The sequence below is a fragment of the Calidris pugnax genome, unplaced genomic scaffold (genome assembly GCF_001431845.1).
Source record: "Calidris pugnax isolate Ruff unplaced genomic scaffold, ASM143184v1 scaffold127, whole genome shotgun sequence".
In the NCBI taxonomy this organism is placed as follows: Eukaryota; Metazoa; Chordata; class Aves; order Charadriiformes; family Scolopacidae; genus Calidris; species Calidris pugnax.
The window spans coordinates 1,637,787-1,656,374 of NW_015090883.1; the positions used below are offsets into that span (position 1 = coordinate 1,637,787).

The following is an 18,588-nucleotide window of genomic DNA, read 5'->3' on the forward strand; positions in this document are numbered from 1 at the left end:
GTCTGTTGACCAAGGCTCTGCTGTCTGGATGTTCTCAGCCCCTGTACCTAATCTCTGTCTACCACATCTTTGAGCGTGCATGAGGTCAGCATGAGGGAGGATTGAAGCCAGTGTGGGATCTAGGAAGGAAATACTGCCCAGGATCTTACTTCCAGCGGTGTCTCTGCTTTCCCTGGCACACAAGGGGACAATCGCTGCCTGTGGGTCTTCTCAGGACTTGTTCCTGAAGTGGAAATACTTTCCCTGCAGCCACCAGTGAGACCTGGGCACCAAAGCCATCCCTGCCCCGGCAGGCTCTCGGGGAAGCCAAATAGTCCAGGATAATGCCCTGTTGCTCCTTACTGAAGAGTTACCGCACATAGAAATTACTTTATAAATTCTTTAGATCTAATAAAAGAACAGCAGTATCCAAGGGTACATAACAATGGATTAAAACACACTGGAACAAATGTTTTGCTTTGCTTTACTTTGCTTCCTGAAAGATACCAGTCTGTGTGAATCTGTGTGATATCTGTACTCTTACATATGTGTATATAAAAATACATTCAAATACTGAATAAATACTAAATGAGTATTAAATAAAATAAAGGAAAAAAAAAAAAAACAACAAAAAAAACCATAAACCAGAACAGAGGAGGGAGTATTCCAAGTAGCCCTGATAAAATTTATACCTGCCCTTCATATTATTCAATATTGCACAGCCTCTGGCTGTGCTCCCAAGAGCCTGTGCCTTGCCTGTTCAGGCAGGTTTGATGTCTGCATGGCTGCCACCCTCGGAGCAGCCTGCAAAGGACCCTTCTGTGCTTTTTGCAGGCTTTTCTGGCCACGTTGCAAGAATTTCCTATTTTTTCTGCTGCATCCCTGCTCAGAAGCTCGGAGGGGTCCCCTGACCCCACAGCTAGTTTTAGATCTCTGGTCTGCTAGCAGACCTGGCAGAGGAAGTGCTCTGCCATCTGGTAGCATGTCATACCTGGAGAGCCCTCTGCCTGGGTCTGGACTGAGGAGTTATTTTTTATACCGGTTCTGACGTTAGCCATGGGTACTCCTGGAGTATTTCCAAGTTTTATAAATGTCATTGTATCCTCTTCATGGGGTTGTGGTTTTTTTCTGTTGGTTTGGGGGATTTTTTTTTTTTTTTCCTATTTTGTTTCTGTGCTTATGTCACTCTGCTTCCCACCAGGTTGAAAATGGAGAACGCATCTTGGAGCACCCCGCACAAGGCTCCTGTTTCCAGACTTGCTGGCTCTGGCTGCCCTTGGAGCACTGTCACCCCATGGCAGTGAGCAGATGGGAACTCTCATTAAGCACTGTGCTGGGCCCACAGTGTCACTGGTGTCTCTACAGCAGAACGGCAAAATGCTACATTGGGTGAGTTGTAGACCAGTCCAGAGACTGAACTGGTAACAGATTTTTTTTTTTTTTCCCAGCTTCAGTGATGTAATTTGTGTCTATCTGTTTTTTTTAAAAGTAGTACATTTCAGTTTGGGTGGCAGACACTTTAATACCTATCCCATAGTATAAGTATTATAGTGCAGCTTTCACACCTGTGGGAATAAGAGTGATGGTCTGAGTTAGCAGGAGGTCAGCTTTTACGTCTGTTACAGTCTTCCTGAATGACCTTGAACAAGCCTTTTGATCTGTTTATGCCTCAGACGAGGTTTATGCTGGGTAGACAAGACGGGAAGGAAGCCCCCCCTCGCAGCCCTTGCTCTTGCACATTCAGATAAGATGCTGCCTTGTGCAGAGATCAGCTTCTGCTGTGTTTGGACATATGCTGGTCTGATCTCAGCAAGCTCTAGAAACAACTTACCGTAAGTAATGTCAAGAACACCACTAACACTCTATATACTTTGTGATACAGCTGCAGGAGGCAACATCTGCGTGTGTTTAGATAAGCTGTGAGCAGCAGTATTTGGTTTTTACACCAGCTGCTGTGATCCCAGTGCCGTTATCTGCTGGTTGGTGTGTGTGACGGTGGGTAGGGGTGTGCACCCCGCTCTGCGTGCATTGCCAGCTCTGTATTTAGTGTCTGCTCTTGGCACTGGCATCTCTTTTCATTTATGAATGAGTGGGTGAGGAGGGAGAGGGCTGGGCTGGGCTGACTCCTTCGCAGTTGAACCAGAAAGAGCACAGGAGCTGAAACACAATCTCCTCCTCCTCCTCCTTCCCTGCGCCGTTCCACCGACAGCCTTGCTCACAGCTGGGAGGAGGACAGCATCGCCAGCAGCCTGAGCAGGGGCTGGGAGAAGGGAAGTTTTGTGCTCTTCACCCTGCATAAACTCTGCTCACAGGTGAGTTTCTTTTTTATCTATTCATTCTTAAGAGCAGGTTAATTTTCCATCATTGAGACAGCTTACACAAGGTGATGATCCCTGGAAAGGTGGCAGGACAGTTTGTTGGCTCGGTTGTTAAAGCAAAACAACGAGGCAGTCCAAGGACTCGACCAAAACGATGCATCCAAAAAAAATTCACAACTTCCAAATTAATTTCCTTGGCAAGTTCCCCACTAGTGGGAATTTTGAATAAAAGTTCTTCCAAAAAAAAGTCCACTTAGGCATGAGGAGAGCTGAATGTTGAAGTTGTGTTGATGAAAGGGAATTGTTAAGATAAACTAAGCAAAGTGTTTCACGTTTGCAGTGGGGAACCAGAGCAATAGCCAGTAAATAAATTCCAGTAGTTGTTTTCAGAGAACTTAATAGAACTGTATAAGTTGACTAGATAATAAGCTATTTTGAATGACTGAGAAGCAATTTAAATATTTCATTTTGCCTGACAACACAAGCCAAAAGTTACACCTAATATGAAACTGCTAAATCACATACCTTGGTGTGTGGGTGCTCTGTGCTCACCTGTATAGATTTGCCTTTGTATCTCAAAAGTATGCCATTAGTGTATTTTCCAAAAAGTAATCCGCTTTTCTTGCTGCTGTTCAGAACCCGACTTGGGAAACTTGAAATGTGAAGGTTTGTTTAATGCAATGAAATCCATTCAGTCAGAAATGAATCTATTCTTTTTTTTGTTGTTGTTTAATAGGATTAAAAAGCTTTGTTCATTAATGTAGGTTGCCTGTGTTGTAAGTACATTTCTCTGCTTCTTGACATTCCTTGTAAAGAAACAAGAAAAGTACATCACTGAGCGATCAGCTTCGTGTGTGCGTGGGGAGGGGAACTGAGAAATAGAGAATTTAGAAGAATGTAAAGCCTTGTCCTGTCCTTTCCTCTTCAGAAGACATACAGATATTTATTAATAAAACTTTAAGGAAATTAACAGTAAGGCAAGGAAAAATGGCTACATGCGGGCTCATAAGACAGGACTCTGTCACTGTGAGCATTTCGGGACTTTCTGAGCAGTCTGTTAATCAGCTCCCTCCGTGACTTTTTCCACATTAGCACCCCGTGTTGACACTGTCCTCAGAGGGGAACGGCGTCTGACCACTTCTTCTTTCAACATGCTTTAATCAAGAAGCCACTAGAAGTGAGTCAATCTATGTGTTTAACGCCCACTCTTCCATTCCTGTTCTGGGGAAATAAAGTATTTTACTGCTCTCGCCCCTTTCCTTCCTGCTTCCCCATCTTATTGCCCCCGTATCATGCCCCTTCTACACATGCAATTGTAAGGTCTTTCTGTTACATGAGGGAAGAGGTAGAAGGGAGCTGTTTCCAGCTCATTTTACACTTGCTGCTCTACAGCTGTTATTTAGATTATAACATAGAAGGCACATACCCAAAATTTTCAGAGTCTTTCCAGGGTCAGGGGAATACATAGTGAAAATATGTTGGGTTTATAGGATCAGACTAGTGTGTTGTTTTGGGACAGCGGGGCACAGCCCAGAGCGTGACAATGTCTACACCACAGCACGATCACAGTTTTAAATGAAGGAAGATGTGGCAGTTCAATGAAAAACCCTTATCTCACTTGACATCTGAAGTGAGATGTATTTATGTCAATTTGTGGCTGATGGACAAAAATTGACTCCCTTTGCTCTGGGACCTGAGAAGTGTGGGCAATCACAGACAGCAGAGAAAAAATTGATGGGAGGTGTGGGAAAAGGGAAGAGCACAGTTGCTCAGGGCCAGGTGTACAAAGGTGTGAGCTTTAATGTGAGTTTTCCTCCCCTAACCAGCCCTGTGGATGCTGTCACTCAGATTAACCAGTTGATGCTGTAACCACCAAGTTTCTTTGCATCCCATTGAACAGGGCACAGCAAGACCATTTTTTCTCTGCCAGTTTTTCTAGGCCTGATCTGAGGGTGCATTTGTGTTGCCCTGGGGCTTCATTCCTGCTGACTATTCCGGTGTCAGTGTGGTGATAATCAAAGAAAAAGTTATTTTGGACTCATGAGGACTTTTACATAACTTGCTAATTATTTTTAAGTGAAGAACTGTGGAAAGAGAAGTCCGGACGTGGCAGCCTTGTGAGGCTCATTACCTTATAATTAGCTAAATGTCTCCTCTAAGAGGTTTGTTTTTCCTATAAAGCTTATTCTGAGTGGCTTTTAATGCTTGTTATGAATTATTCTGCCAGCTCAAGCATTTGCAGAGCTGCTGTCCCTGACAGCTGGTGGCAATTGGTTTTGAAAAGTCACAGAACAGCTTTAATGTTTAGCAGAAACTGGCCAAAAACTTTATGTAATCAGCAGCAGCTAAGAACAACATGGAAGTTTATTCTCTGAGGGATGCATCCACTGTAATTCGTTTTTCTCCACTAAAAACCATGTTTTGAACTCTGTTCATCTACCAAATAGCAAAAGGAGTTTTTAAGCACTTCACCCAAAAGCTGTAGTTAATCTGTCTGAAAAAGAAAAAAGAAAAAAAGACTAAATAATAGGTTTAAAACACTGTTAGAGGGAGATTGGGAAATGGGCTCACCTCAAAGCATGTTCTGTTCCTCTCCATGGAGCCTTCTCGCCAGAAATTTTTTCTGTGGCACCAAATTTCTTTCCAGCTGTGTTGTCATGGTGTTTGATGTGGGGTTGCTTGGGCTCAGATCTGTCACAATGCCAGGGGACAACAGAAACGCAAACCTGATCTGGTCTGCTGGTAACGGAGAGGGCACTCTGCTGCTGTTCCTGTCACTCCACGAGAGGTGTCCACCTGACATTCTCCACTCAAAAATTGCTACGGACAGCGATTGCTGTTAGTCTTTCATTTCTGAACATCACTGCTTTCGAGCTTCCTATCCCTTACAGTGTTTGCTATGGGGCGACATAGAGCTTTGAAGAGAGGTTAGATGGCTAAAGGAGGAAGGGGGGATAAAAAAGTGAAAGTATTACAAAAGCAAATCCAAGCAAACTATATCAAACTTCAGTCACTTTAATGACACCTGAATAAAATGCTAAAATGAGCAACATCAGTAGGGAAGAATGCAAATATTACTACAGAGATTTCTTGGTTTGGCTTTCTCATAGCTCAATGTTTTAGTAACAATTAGAATTTGATGATTTTATATCTAGAAACATGTTATCTTCCATCTGCCAAAGGAATAAGGAAAATTTTTACTCTGGGATGGATACTGATTTAGTATCTATGCACATACCTAATTAGAGGGGTGTTTTTATTTCTGTAAGATCATGGTTCTTCAACTATTTTTTTCAATTTTTGTGTTGAACATCTTTTATCCAGATTAATACCATTCGTGTGGGCAGATTGTTCCTCCCAGGTTTTTTTTTAAAGAAGACTGGAGAAGCTTCAGTTAATTTTCAAGCATATGGATTGGCTGAGTTTGTGCCTCCGGGCAGGGTGCTGGGATTTATACCCCAGCAAAGAGAGAGATGGCAAATCTGGCGGGGCTCCGGCACAGGGGGAGCAGGCAGTCGGTGCTCACGCGGATGCCCGTGCCATCCAAAGGTGGGATGCAGAGGTGCCGGAAAGAAGATTTAGGCTCTTAGGCAGGACACTGAAGCACAGGAATTCGGCAGCACTGCACCGAGGGAGGCTTCTTCTAGCACATGCAAGGCCAGAGGGAGGTACAGAGAGAGGCAGTTTCAAGGTGTGACACAGAAAGCGGAGGAATGAACACAGGCTCGTATACATTGGGAAAAGAGGGCACTCAGGAGTAAGGGAAGGCCAGACTGTTTAAATCTTAATGAAAGCAAGGCACTAGCACTTAAAACCATGTGAGCATTAAAATAATTTTTTTAAATTAAAATTAAGAGAATTGAGGAAATGAAAATCCAGGAAATGAAAACATAAGCAAGCCTGCAGATACAAATGCCAGTGCTTTGTTTTGAATGATTTATCCACCGGGGACTAGGTTGTCGGAGCTCTGTATCCTCAAGTAAAAATAAAAAGGGCCAAACTTTTCAATAGTCATCTAGGGAGCGAGAGCAACAATGAGGGAAAGCAAAGAGAGGAAAACCTTCTGCAAGGCGTGCTGCTTCTACACAATTGTGAGAAGTCTGAGAAATAACATCGGAGAACACACCTTACATGTGAATATTGCCTGAGAGCTACAGGAAACTTGGTTAATCTCCAAAAGGGAAACTGCAAAAAAGGAGGAAGTTGAATCAAACGTAGCAAAAAGGGATAGCTTAGAAGAGTTAAATCTCTACAGGCTAGATGGGGACTATTTGACGACATGCACAAATGCAGGTGCACACACAACCCTCCACTGCTGGATCCAAAGAAGAAATACAGAAATCCAGATCAGAGACAAAAAAGACACAACCGAGCGTGGAAGGAAATGAATTCAGCTAAAGAGTGGTGCGTGGAAGGGCGGATGGTGTGCTAGACTAGAAAGAATTGCATCTAGGACAGAAACATGTTTGAAACACACAGTGGGGATCGGTGTAAGCCAGAAACACAAACACAGTACAAAGGCAGAACAGAATTATTCCAGTTTTAAATGGTGACAGTGCATGCCATGTTCGGTGCTTCAGTTGGACAGGCTCCTGTCCTATGACAAATTTTGTCTCTTTGTTGAGAATAAATCCAAACAGAAGAACAAGAATAAAGTCAAAGAAAAATGAGGGAAGGAAGGGATAAATCTCCAAATATTGTAAACAGCTTTTCCTTTATCATGTCTTAAAACTTTTGCTATACAAAATGAATCCTATACTGAATCAAGCAGAAACTAGCATTTAAAAGAGAGATGAATTTATTGAATGTATCATTATTTGCTGATGTGTGGAATAATGAAAATATTACCATTTTCCTTGAGATGTGCTCAATCTCTTCAAACACCGCAGAGTTTCAACCACGTTTTGGTTAGACCTAGCAAGTAAATTTTTTCTCTTAGACTGCCTTTGCTATTTGTCAAATGTTATTAGCCAAACATTGATTATTGATGTCCCAAGCTACTGCTTGTCAGCAGCAATGCAAAATCAGTTCTATCTACTGAGCTGTCAGTAAAGGAGGAGAAAAAATTGTACAGATGGATGTTTGGTTGCTTTCAAACTACTTTTGGTTAATAAGTTCTGTTTGGAAGGCATGATGTGCTGATACTTGGGTTTAATTATACCTTGCTTTGTCTGGAGGCAGTGGCATTATAAAAGATGCAAGCAATAAGAGAATTTGGTCCCTGCTTTAGCCTCCAACTTGTTAGTTTTTGAGCAACAGTTTTCCCTTGTAACCAGTGAGTGGTGCTGGGGATGCCTGCGGTGTCCTGTGGCCCACGTGGTGTAAATGGGCAGTACTGGGGGTAGAGGGGGATGCTGGCAAACCAAGGAAGGCAAAAATCATTGAAACACGATACAGATATCACCTGAACCTTAAGTCACTGATTTCTGTGCAAGATATCTGGTGTTGCCTGATGGAGCAGGGGGCTGGTGTCAGAGCAGGCTGCAGCATGAAAAGAGGCAGAAATACAGAGTTTGGGAAAATGAGTCAGAAGAGTGTTGTTTTTTTTTTTCTTTTTTTTTTCCCCCAAGGCTGTAGATGGTAAAATGAATCAGAACTCGTTTAGTTCAGAAGGGTGAAGTTCCTATTTCTTAATCCCAGGCTACAACACAGTTGTTCCAGTCCTTGTTCCTTACTGCAATATTACACGATGATCACAGCTTGTGCGGCTGCTCATCATAGAATCATCTAGCTTGGAAGGGACCTTTAAGATCATCTAGTCCAACCATCAACCTAATTCTGATTAAAAAAAAAAAAAAAAAAACCAAAAAAAACCATACAAAAGAACGCCCCACATTACTAAACTATGTCTCTAAGCACTACATCAACTGTCTTTCATCAGTAAGACCTGTGTAATCTTGGCTTTTCTTACATTGTTATTTTAGATGAGGCTCAGCACACAGATTCAGGATTATAAGCAGTTCTGTTGCCTGTGATTGATCGTTACTTACTTGCCTGCTGCCTATGCAATAGAGATGGGACAGTGCTTTGGTTGCTGTGTCAAGGAGGGTTGTGGGAGAGCGGAGTTGAGTTAGCTGAGGTTTCAGTTTGAAGCGAAAGGAAGATTTGGAGTTGTTCTCTGAGGAATAAAGAGATTTAAGGTTTCTGCAGAAAGTGGTACGATGTGTTTTCCTCCACCCACTGTCTTATACTCAAGCAAGTCACCCACAAAGCCTCAGAGAGATGTCCCCTCTGGGTAAGAGTTAGTCACCGTAGCTCAGTGGTGAAGTACTTGGAGCGTCACGTTGTCCACCTGGCTGACCAGCAGGAAGGAGGGGGCATCTGAGGGTCATTGCTAAAAGCTTTGTGGCAACTATGGCATGACTAAGTCTTCTTATGTGATTCACCTCCCTGACACCACTTGGACTGCTTGCCTAAAATTAGACATTCTGTGAGCTTCTTATTACTCTAATAGGGAATTTTCAAAGTGTAGTTTCTTTTCAGCACTTCCCTGTGCTCAACCAGTTTTTCAGAGCTTGCATTTGGCAAAAACACCCCAATCCTGGATAAAGAATAAGATTAGTCTGAGGTATTGGACTAACTGTGCTTATTATCCCATCTGCCTTCCTTACCCTTCATGGCAAGTTGTCCTTCATTTGTGCAGCCCTCATCTAAGAAATCCAAAGTCATAAAAAGCTGCAATGAAATGGTACAGCAGCAGGACATGGATTTTTTTTGTATAGGTTTTTGTGCATGTGAAGTCATATGCATTTCACTTCAATACATCTTTAATTTCTAGGAAAAAACTTTCAAAATGAAAAACATTTCATAAAAAATAAGTGAAAAGCAATTTGTTTAAAAAAAAATCCCATGTGGAAATTATGTTACTTCATGTCAGATTTAAATTATTTGTTTCCATGCTTATTGCATGTCACTCAGAAGGATGAATTGTGTCACGTCACCTGGCAAACAATAGTGGAGAACAAAATGGAAAGGTCCTGAGACCTGCCCAGACATTTCCTTGCCTTTAAAGGGCATCAGCTGAACAATTCTCAAGTTATTTGCCAAACTTTAAGACCTTCTGTGGTGACAGTCTTACATCCCACGCACCGTCTATCCCAGTGCTCCGCTTGCTTTTGTTAGTGGAAAGTTTTTCATGGTGTTTAACCCAGCCTCTCTCATCTTTGCGACAATCTTTAACATGTTTGAAGGTTGTTGCTGTGTTTGCCCTCAATCTGGGCATCTTTAGACTAAATAAGCTCGACTCCCTCAGTCTTAGGCTTTCCACTTCTCCTGACCACAGCCTGTGGATCCCAGAAGGTCCGTGCTCCTCTGAAGAGCCTTACAGAGGTGCACTCTGTGTGTGTTCTGTTAAAGGTGTGGGGTTGATTTCAGTCCAATATCTGGCCCTTGAAGCCCTCACATCCTTCCCAGTGTTCTACCTTAAAATAGGTTATGCTTTATTACTGACTTCTCGTATCCTACACAATACATAATGTGTCGTACCCAGCAGTTGGACATCAGGTAAGAAAGAAGGGGTTATTCAGGGATTTTTTTCTGAAATACTGACATTTTCCAGGAATGTAAATTTTGTGTTTCAGTAAGTCCTCGCTGTGATCTCTCCGGGTGTAGCCTACAGGGTACTGTGTTATTGCAAGTTACTGGTTTGTTGTACCTTAGCTCTCAGAAGTGCTCAGCTGCTTGCTTTGTGGGTGGCTTCCCACTTAATTGAGACTGAGTTTGTTTGACTTATAAAGTGAGAACATTTAGGTTTGTGATCCACAGTGATTCATCTGTTCTTTACCCAGCTTCACAATCTGCAGGCCAGAGCACTTGTAAGTTTAAACTACATTACCATGTCATTACTTATGGGAAATAAGCATTGGATTTAGATTTAGAGGTCATGAAACTATTTGAATTAATTACGTGGCTAATATACACAGGCTATCGTCATTGGCTTCTAGCTGCATTCATCTGTCCACGCTGCTGATGTTAGGCTGCACAGGTCAAATTTCTCAGCTTATGGTGATGTCCAATCTACTGGTTTCAACAGATGGCATCTGAAGACTAAGCAATGAAATATTTAATGTAACGAGCTTACTTCAGACTTTGGAGAAATTTGGTAAGCAGAAACGAAGAAGTTGGGAGAAATTCCCAGGATATCTAAGTTGGAGCGAGTGGAGTCATTTACCCAATGCTGTGAATAATTGCATGTCCGTGATAGGGAAAATTGGACATTGGTGACTAATTAGTCTTTTGTTTATGTGGGTTCTGAAAAAATGTTGCTGGTTTCCTTCTTTGACAATAGGTTTATAAATGCAGTCATAAAATAATGACAAAAGTAAAGCGATTTGTAATTTACCAAATACTTTTATGGTTTCCTCCCACTGAACGAGATACACAGAATAATAATTGTGTATGCAGAGGTTCGTGTTGGAAGGGTCCACTCGCAAGTTAACAAACACGAATGGATTGTGTACAGGCCTAATTAACTTCAGAAAAGAAAATAACCCATTGTTGAACTGTCCAGTGAGTAATGAAAGTTGGCTCATTTAAACCAAGGAAAAGTGAAGCTCCCTGAAGGCCGGGGATCCTTGGCTTTATTTTTCATCCAGGAACAAGAGAATGGTTTAGAGCTCATGTAGATGGTGAGAGTCTTCTAATTTTTTTCCAAGGCTTGAGCTTAGATGGGCATCACCTAAAAGATGTGGGCATTATATTCGAGGGAAATATTGCCTGGCGACATCTGCAGACTCGTGATACCGAAGGTGTTACATAAACTATGCTCTGAAAAATCACCCAGCTGCACTATTTCCATATTAAAGCTGTCTAAAAGGAATGCTTGTGCATTCCCATTTGTAACTGCCTTCAGCTTTATCGTTATCTGCAACCCAGATGTTTTCTGTACAGCAACTTTTTTTGTTTTACTCCTCTTCCCATCCAGATGAGGTCAGTAAGTAATGGGGGAGCAATTTGTCTCTTTCCCCCCAAACCCTGCATCACCTTTCCTTCAGTTTCCACTTTTCCAGAGAGCTCGTAAGGTGTCGTGTGTTATGTTCTTAATAACAGGGTGGGCTCTTCCACACCCATTTAATGCTGTCATTGCAGTACTTTGATACCAGGCTTGTTGAAAAAGCATCATTTCACTTCCTGGCCCGTGCAGAGCTGTGTCTAATATACCTGGTGCTGGGGGAAAAGGTGAACTACTTTATGTTTCCCCTTTGGCTACTAATTTTGGCCACTAACCAGGCACACGGGGCCAGAGGGCACAAAGGTGTCCCAGAGCCCAGGCTGAAAGGAGGGAAGGATTTGCTGGCTCGCTGCTGGACTTTTGGGTTTTTTTAATCCCAATTTTTGATATTGAGAAGGGTTTGTTAGCACAAGGCAGAGAGGTTCACAGTAGCCAACCTTCTCTTCCTGCCCCCCGAGACAGCCCACTCCACCACTTCCTCTGGGTGCAGGAAATGTTGCTGTAATCATAAGTGTATATTATATTAGCATAATGTCCTATCAATAAGAGCTTTCCCGTCTCCTTCACTTTCTGCATTCTGGCAGGACTTTCAAACTAAACAGAAATGATTTTTGCATTCCTGTTCTCCATGACATAAACATAATTTAATAAAAACAGTTTGAGTTCTTAGAGGAAAAGAAACATTTTCAAGAAACAGTGCAACCATAGAGCACATCTGCTTTTTCTCATGCTGTGATCCATATTGACTCACCGGGTAACACCAAACGAAACCCAGCGCTTTTGGACTCTGACAGACCCATAAAGACAGCTCTGACTTTTCAGAATTGTCAACAGCTTTTGAATTACTATTTGGCCTCATCAACAGGAGCTGTTGGACACTGACTGGACACTTTGAGTTGGCAGATTAGATGATAGATCCCAGATTTTTCGGCGTTTTAGACTGTAACTGTGTGTGCCTATCATCCTGTGCTGGCAAATTCTTACATGTAAAAGTCACTAGATTGTTATACAGAAATGAAATGGTCTCAAATACGAGCTCAAATACAATTGCACTTGCCCTGGAGCTCTGGACTAGAGAAGGTGGGGTAAGCAGCTTATCAAACCCACCTCAGCAAAGATTCTGTGCCCTCTGTCCTTGCAGGTGTGGAGCCAGGTCTCCTGTAGAGAGAAAAGCTGTGTGGTTATGAAGCCATTGAGAAGCACATAGTGCACTGGATGGTGTTACAGGAGAGCTGATGGCCCCTGAGTAACAGTTCTTTTGGAAATTAGTACATAACTTCAGCCATTTCCATGGGAAGGTTATGGCAGTCTCTTGGAGAAAACATCAAATGGAACCATCTGGGATGGACTCCCTTAAGCAGCGTTTTCCTGCTGTGCTTGATTTATCTGTAATGACTGTTGTGCTACCCAAAGTGGAGGACGTGAGTCTCTGAAACCCAAAATGAGCTGCCTGAGAGTGCAAGGGGGAGAGCAGAGCTTGCGCTGTGCTGGACTTGACCAGTCTTTCACACAAGTAGTGTTGGACAATGAAGGTAGAAGTTTTGGGAGATGAGCTTATATTCGCCTGTTGTTTCATGACTAAAGGTGTCTGACATCCCCAAGAATAATTCCACCAAAACCAGGAGTAGTGTTCTATCTGTTGTCAAGAAAAAGAGGAAAAACAAAGGAATGAAAACCACTTTCTAATTCTTACATAGTTAGATGCGTCCTTAAGATTGCTGTGATTTCTGTGGGACTGTGCTGCACTGGTTGAAGCTAAACACTGGATGTCTTTTCAGTTGTAGTCACTCGTTTCACCCAGGCCTTTTCTGGCCTAAAGGAAGTGATTTTCTTTTCAATTTCTACAGGAGTACAGCCCACCGTCATTTTAAAAAATGTTTATTAAAAAAAAAATGATTTGACAGTATCATCCTCAAATGCTGCAGCTGACAGTAATTTCACTGTAGCATGGGCATGTTTTCATAAGGGTTGACTTGGAAAAAATTGTGTGTTTCTAGACAGGACACAAGATGATGACAAAAATACAAATTGGGATAGTAAATAGGAAAAAGCAAACAAGGCCTTATCTTTGTTCCTGGATAGTGCTGTCTCCTTTTGAGTCCATATTAAATGAAGCTGTAGGAAGAGAAGACCAAAGTATATTCTACAACCATGCATTTTCTGGAAAGAGATTGAAAGAAATAGAGTTTCCCTGTTGTGCATCATCAGGTCAAACATACGTCCACTTCAGACTGGGCACGGTTTGCCCCACTCTGTTCCAGTCCTGAGTGTTTGTGCCGATGTGAATCTATCAAACGCTGAATGTGGTACTTGTTTAGTCTAGGGTTTAATCACTGGGGGCTGGCTCAAGGCTGAACGCTTGTCCCAGTTGAACTGAGCACTGACCCGTTGTCTGAAGTGTCTTATATAGGAATAATATAGTATAGGAATGGTTTGTATAGATCTGTGCTTGGATTATAGAAGATTCTTCAGGTGGAAGCAGTTTTATTCATATTCAATGAAGATGAAAAGGAAAGATACAGATGTATAGATAGTAACAGCAAATGGGTGTTTCTGAGAATCTATGGGAATTAAGGAACCTGTAATAGCACGTCCTGTAGGACTGAGACCATGGGTGGACATTGTACCACATCTTTACGGTGTCCTTCCAACAGAGAAAGACAGCTTGCTCTCAGGATTGTGTTTACAAGTAACTGTAAGAAAGACTGCTAAAAATTCCATTTTATTTTTCATCCTGATAGGCTGAACTGCATTTTCCATGGTATCTTGTACCTAAACGGAAATTTAACAAATGGAAATTAAAAATCAACTGCACCCTACATCCTCTAAAGAATTCTGAGTGGAACTGCTGGTTTGCCAGAGATGTTTTTTCCCTTGTGGACAAATCAGATTACTGCTTTTGTGCCTTATCTGCCAAAGAGAGATTATATTTCTTGACCTTTTAGTTACTTGCAAAGTTAAAGCAACAAATATTTGTAATTTGCTTCTTGGGCAAGAAATTTTCTGGTACTTTTCTGGTAAGTACTAGGACTTAATCATCTGAGTCATGATTTCCCAGAAAGGCTTTATCTTCTATCAAAACCTAAAAGAGAATTTAAGGGTAGGGAAAGGCAGGTAAATGAAAACCGTGCTATATATTCGACAACCATATCCCTTCTGAAGATTTTAATGTGTTTTACCTTCAGGTTATTAACATCCTGCAGCAAGTCATCTCTTTCTGCCTGGAGGTTTGTGGAAGAAATAAGCAATACATGAAACTGGATGCAATTTAATTTTACATCTGTTCATTCGGGACCTCGATGAGTGATACACGGGGAGAAGTAGAAGATGGCGAATTCCACAGAGAATGCAACTGAGAAGTGCATTATCAATCATGACATCCACCAGACGTTGTCCCCCGTGGTGTACATCTTTGTATTTATACTGGGCTTGCCCGCCAACTGCCTGTCACTCTACTACGGGTATTTACAGATCAAGGCTAAAAATGAATTGGGTATCTACCTTTGCAATTTGACAGTAGCAGACCTGCTCTACATATTTTCTTTGCCTTTTTGGCTTCAGTATGTCTTGCAGCACGACAACTGGACCTACGATGAGACGCTGTGCAAAATTTGTGGTGTCCTCTTGTACGAGAATATCTACATCAGCGTGGGCTTCCTCTGCTGCATCTCCATCGACCGCTATCTCGCAGTAGTGCACCCTTTTCGATTTCAACGCTTTCGGACAATGAAGGCCGCTGTGATCGTCAGCATCATTATCTGGACCAAAGAAATAATAACCTGCTACTTTTTCTTTATGCACGGGGAGATCAGTATGGATGCCGAGAGCCACGTGGTGTGCTTCGAGCATTACCCCATCAAGGAATGGGAGCACAACGTCAATTACTACCGCTTCTCTGCTGGCTTCCTTTTCCCCTTCTTCCTGCTGGCCTTCTCTTACTGCGGGATTTTACGAGTCGTCCGCAAGAGTCACGGCACTCAAAAGAAAAAGAAAATCCAAATTAAACGACTGGTTTCAAGCACTGTGCTCATTTTTTTAGTTTGCTTTGGACCATACCACATTCTGCTTGTGATTCGCAGCTTGTTGGAGAACAACTGCTCGTTTGCCGAGAAAATATTTAATATTTACCATTTTTCTCTCCTATTGACTACTTTTAACTGTGCTGCTGATCCAGTATTGTATTGTTTTTCCAGCGAAAGCACTTACCAGAACTTTGCCAGGATGCGAGACTCTTGTTTAACGTGTTTAGGGTGTCTGAAGACTGAGACGAAGGAATCGTATCCACTGAGCGCTCCAGAATCTCAGAACACAGCATGAGCAGCAACCAGGGTTATTGCAAATATCACATGATAGTACTGGAATGAAGGACTCCACTACTAACACGGGAAGCCTATAGCATTCATCAAAAAAGGACATTAATCTAAAATTTGCAGCTATGGCCATGTTTGTGTATCTATCTGATTTATCCATGCATTACAACTGCATTACCTCCCAAAGGCTAATTAGCAACGCAGTAGAGAGAGGTCATTTCTGGAGGTGCTTGGACCTTGGCGATAGTGAGGAAAGCACAGGCTAAGTCAGTTCAGTTGCCATCACGGGTCTGTTGCCGTTGTGGTACCACTCAAAATCTGTTGTCTTGATGACCGTGTTGGCTGGAATAAGCTAGTGCTCATGGTGTGTGGTTCTGTTGAATTTGTTTTAACTGCTCTCTGTTTGCTGTCATCATCTGTTGAAAAGGTTGGAGACAGAACAAATTAAATGTCCCCATATGTACTTTTAAAAAGAAAAATAATTGCATTTCTGTAACATCCCTGTAACTCTGAAGTAACTTCTCCTTCAGCCAGTTTCAAGGCCTGCAGAGACCATGCCAAAACCAACCTCCTAAAATAATCCAATAACATGAGATGTTCTGGGAGAACATGCACAAAGAACTCAGCATCTGCTGAGTCCTTCAATCTGTTGATTGACTGTTGAATCTCAGACTGTTGAACGTTGTTGTAAGCCTCCTGTTGACTTCCAGAGGTATGAGAACTCTTGGCTCCAGTGGGGATAGAGAATTTGGTCTGTTGCCCTGGAAAAGACCAGGAGGTTGGTAGTACCTCAAGTGAGGTGCTTTGAACCCCTGCACTTCTCTTGAGTCACTGTGTTCAAAGAAAATTTAGTTACAGCCGAATTCTACTAAACCTTGCTAAAGTTTGGGTTGTGTCCTTCAAAATGTGTGTGTCTTGGGCAGCGCAGACCATTCAGGCAATTAAATAACGGTGCATTTGTCAGGGAAACTGGACATGGATTCTGCTCAAACTGGGTTTTCTCCCCCAGATCCTAGAGCTTAGGGTTTGGTCATTGCTCGGTAAATACAGTAGCAGAAATATGATGTATGAATGATCTCTGTTTCCTGGTTTAGACAGAAACAAAATGCAGGAATGAGTGGAGATAATTGTAATTAAACATGTGCTCTATACTGTTTTTCCTACCACTGTCTCCTCTCTAGGTTTGTTTTGGGGTTTTTTTTCTTTATTATACTAATGAATCCTGTATGATTCTTCTTTGTGATCCGTTCATCATTCCTTCTTGTAACTCTTACACTATGGCTATTGCCTTGTTCTTCCATGTCCCTGGTTTCCAATCTTTCTTGAAACACCTCTCTTTCTGCAACCTGGAGCTGGTAACTTGCAGTAGTATAATCGCTTTTGTTTCTTTTTTTTTTTTTTCTTTCTTTTTTTAAATGCCAAAAGAACCTCTGGACAGATGGTGTAGTCCCAGTATCTGAAGGATGTCACTGTAAGACAGCCTTGCTTGTCACCAGTTACTACAAGGCAATATATTCTAACAGTCTTCTGGAAACCACCTTGAGAGTGCAATATTAGAAGTAATTAGGGGATGTATTAAATAAAGAATGTTTTTAGTATTTTCTTCCTTATGTTTGTTTGCTCTGTGTTCGAAGTAACTGTCTTATGGCTTTGGCCTACGGTTTCTGTTTGTGAGAGGACAGATCCTCTCCTCCCTCCTCTTTCAAGGATTCATGGCCCCACTCCCAGGAGGGGATTTGGTTTGCTTAGCTTAACATTTGGTTTGTTTAATTATTTTACATTTCTTTATACTCGGACCACTCACCAAGCTGGATTAATTACCTTATACACGCATTTTTTCTTCTGACTATTAGTGCTATTCAGCTTTATTTTCTCCTAACCTCTCCTCTGATCTCCTCTCTCTCCATCAAGGGGGCTGTAAGACCCAGGACAGCAGAAGTGCCCTTGCGTGTTGTCAAAAACCGAGCCAAGGGCTTGGAGCCCCGTGCCCCGGCGGGCTGCGAGGCACACACGTGGTTTCTTCTAGGACAAAATTATTTCTTCTCCTGTTTATGCTTTACTTCTTTAGGGTAACCCACGTTGTTTAAATTAGAGGGCTGGAATGCAGAGCACGCCATGTTACACGGAATTGTCATCTGAGGGATTAAGGCTTTGATGTGGTCAGTGTGGGTCAGCTGCTGCAGTTCAAAATCAGATGGAAACTTGTGTAACAGGGCCCAGATTCTGCTACAGTTCTCAACATTTAACCTGCTAACCCGTAACAGAAGGGGAAGGATTTTTTCTTCTTTTTTTGTTTTCCCCCTTTTTTTTTTTCTGTAGTTAGTGTTTTATCAATACTTTCTATATTGCAACTCTTAGGCTTAGGCTGCAGAAGTGTAACCAGTATGGGAGGAAGGTAACTGTCACTCAAAACTTGTATTTTGGGGCAAAAAAGAGCAAAAGCTTACAGAACTTGTAACAAAAATTAGTGTTTGGAAATACTAACATACATCGATCGCAGCCATTAGCGTAGTATGGCAGTGAGCTACTGAGCACATAGCACACAGAGAAGGAAATGAGCTGCCTCTTTTCCCAAACAGACATTTTTAAATGATGCTAATTTCATTTAGTGGGTTCTGTGCAGCAGGGAACACGTGCCATCCTGCAGGGTGCTGGCTTTGGTAAAAACTCCAGTATTCACATGAAATATTTTACTTAATATTTATAGTTTGGAGAGTTTGGAGACTTGTAAAGGAGCTGTTTTCTAATTGTGAAATTCAAAGATAGTTTCACTGCAACATCCTTCAAGAAGGCTTTAAATAAAATTCATCTAAAAAATTAAGTGATCCCTAAAATAAATGCTGATAGATATTCAGACTCGCCAAAGCTCCCAAGAAGTATGGCATTAAGATTTCTTTCTCTCCCATGTGTTCAACTGTTTTAAGTTTTTAAAGGCTGTGTGTCCTCAAGGACTTCAGAAGATCCATGTTCAGAGTACGGTGGTGTTCGTGCTGCAAACTGATTTTTCTCATTCTCAGAAAGTTGTGTTTGT

At 42.0% G+C, this 18,588-nt stretch overlaps 1 protein-coding gene across 1 annotated transcript; it reads left to right on the top strand.

Moving 5' to 3' along the window:
* Positions 1 to 1,319: 1,319 nt before the first annotated feature.
* Positions 1,320 to 16,948, top strand: GPR68 (G protein-coupled receptor 68). Its single transcript, XM_014947067.1, has 3 exons — positions 1,320 to 1,368; positions 2,189 to 2,291; positions 14,433 to 16,948. Exon 3 carries the CDS (start codon positions 14,575 to 14,577, stop codon positions 15,562 to 15,564), a length of 990 nt encoding a protein of 329 aa, XP_014802553.1. The 5' UTR covers positions 1,320 to 1,368; positions 2,189 to 2,291; positions 14,433 to 14,574; the 3' UTR covers positions 15,565 to 16,948.
* Positions 16,949 to 18,588: the final 1,640 nt, after the last annotated feature.

Coding starts and splice junctions, on each gene's coding strand:
- GPR68 (XM_014947067.1), top strand. CDS start 14,575: ATGGCGAATTCCACAGAGAATGCAACTGAGAAGTGCATTATCAATCAT.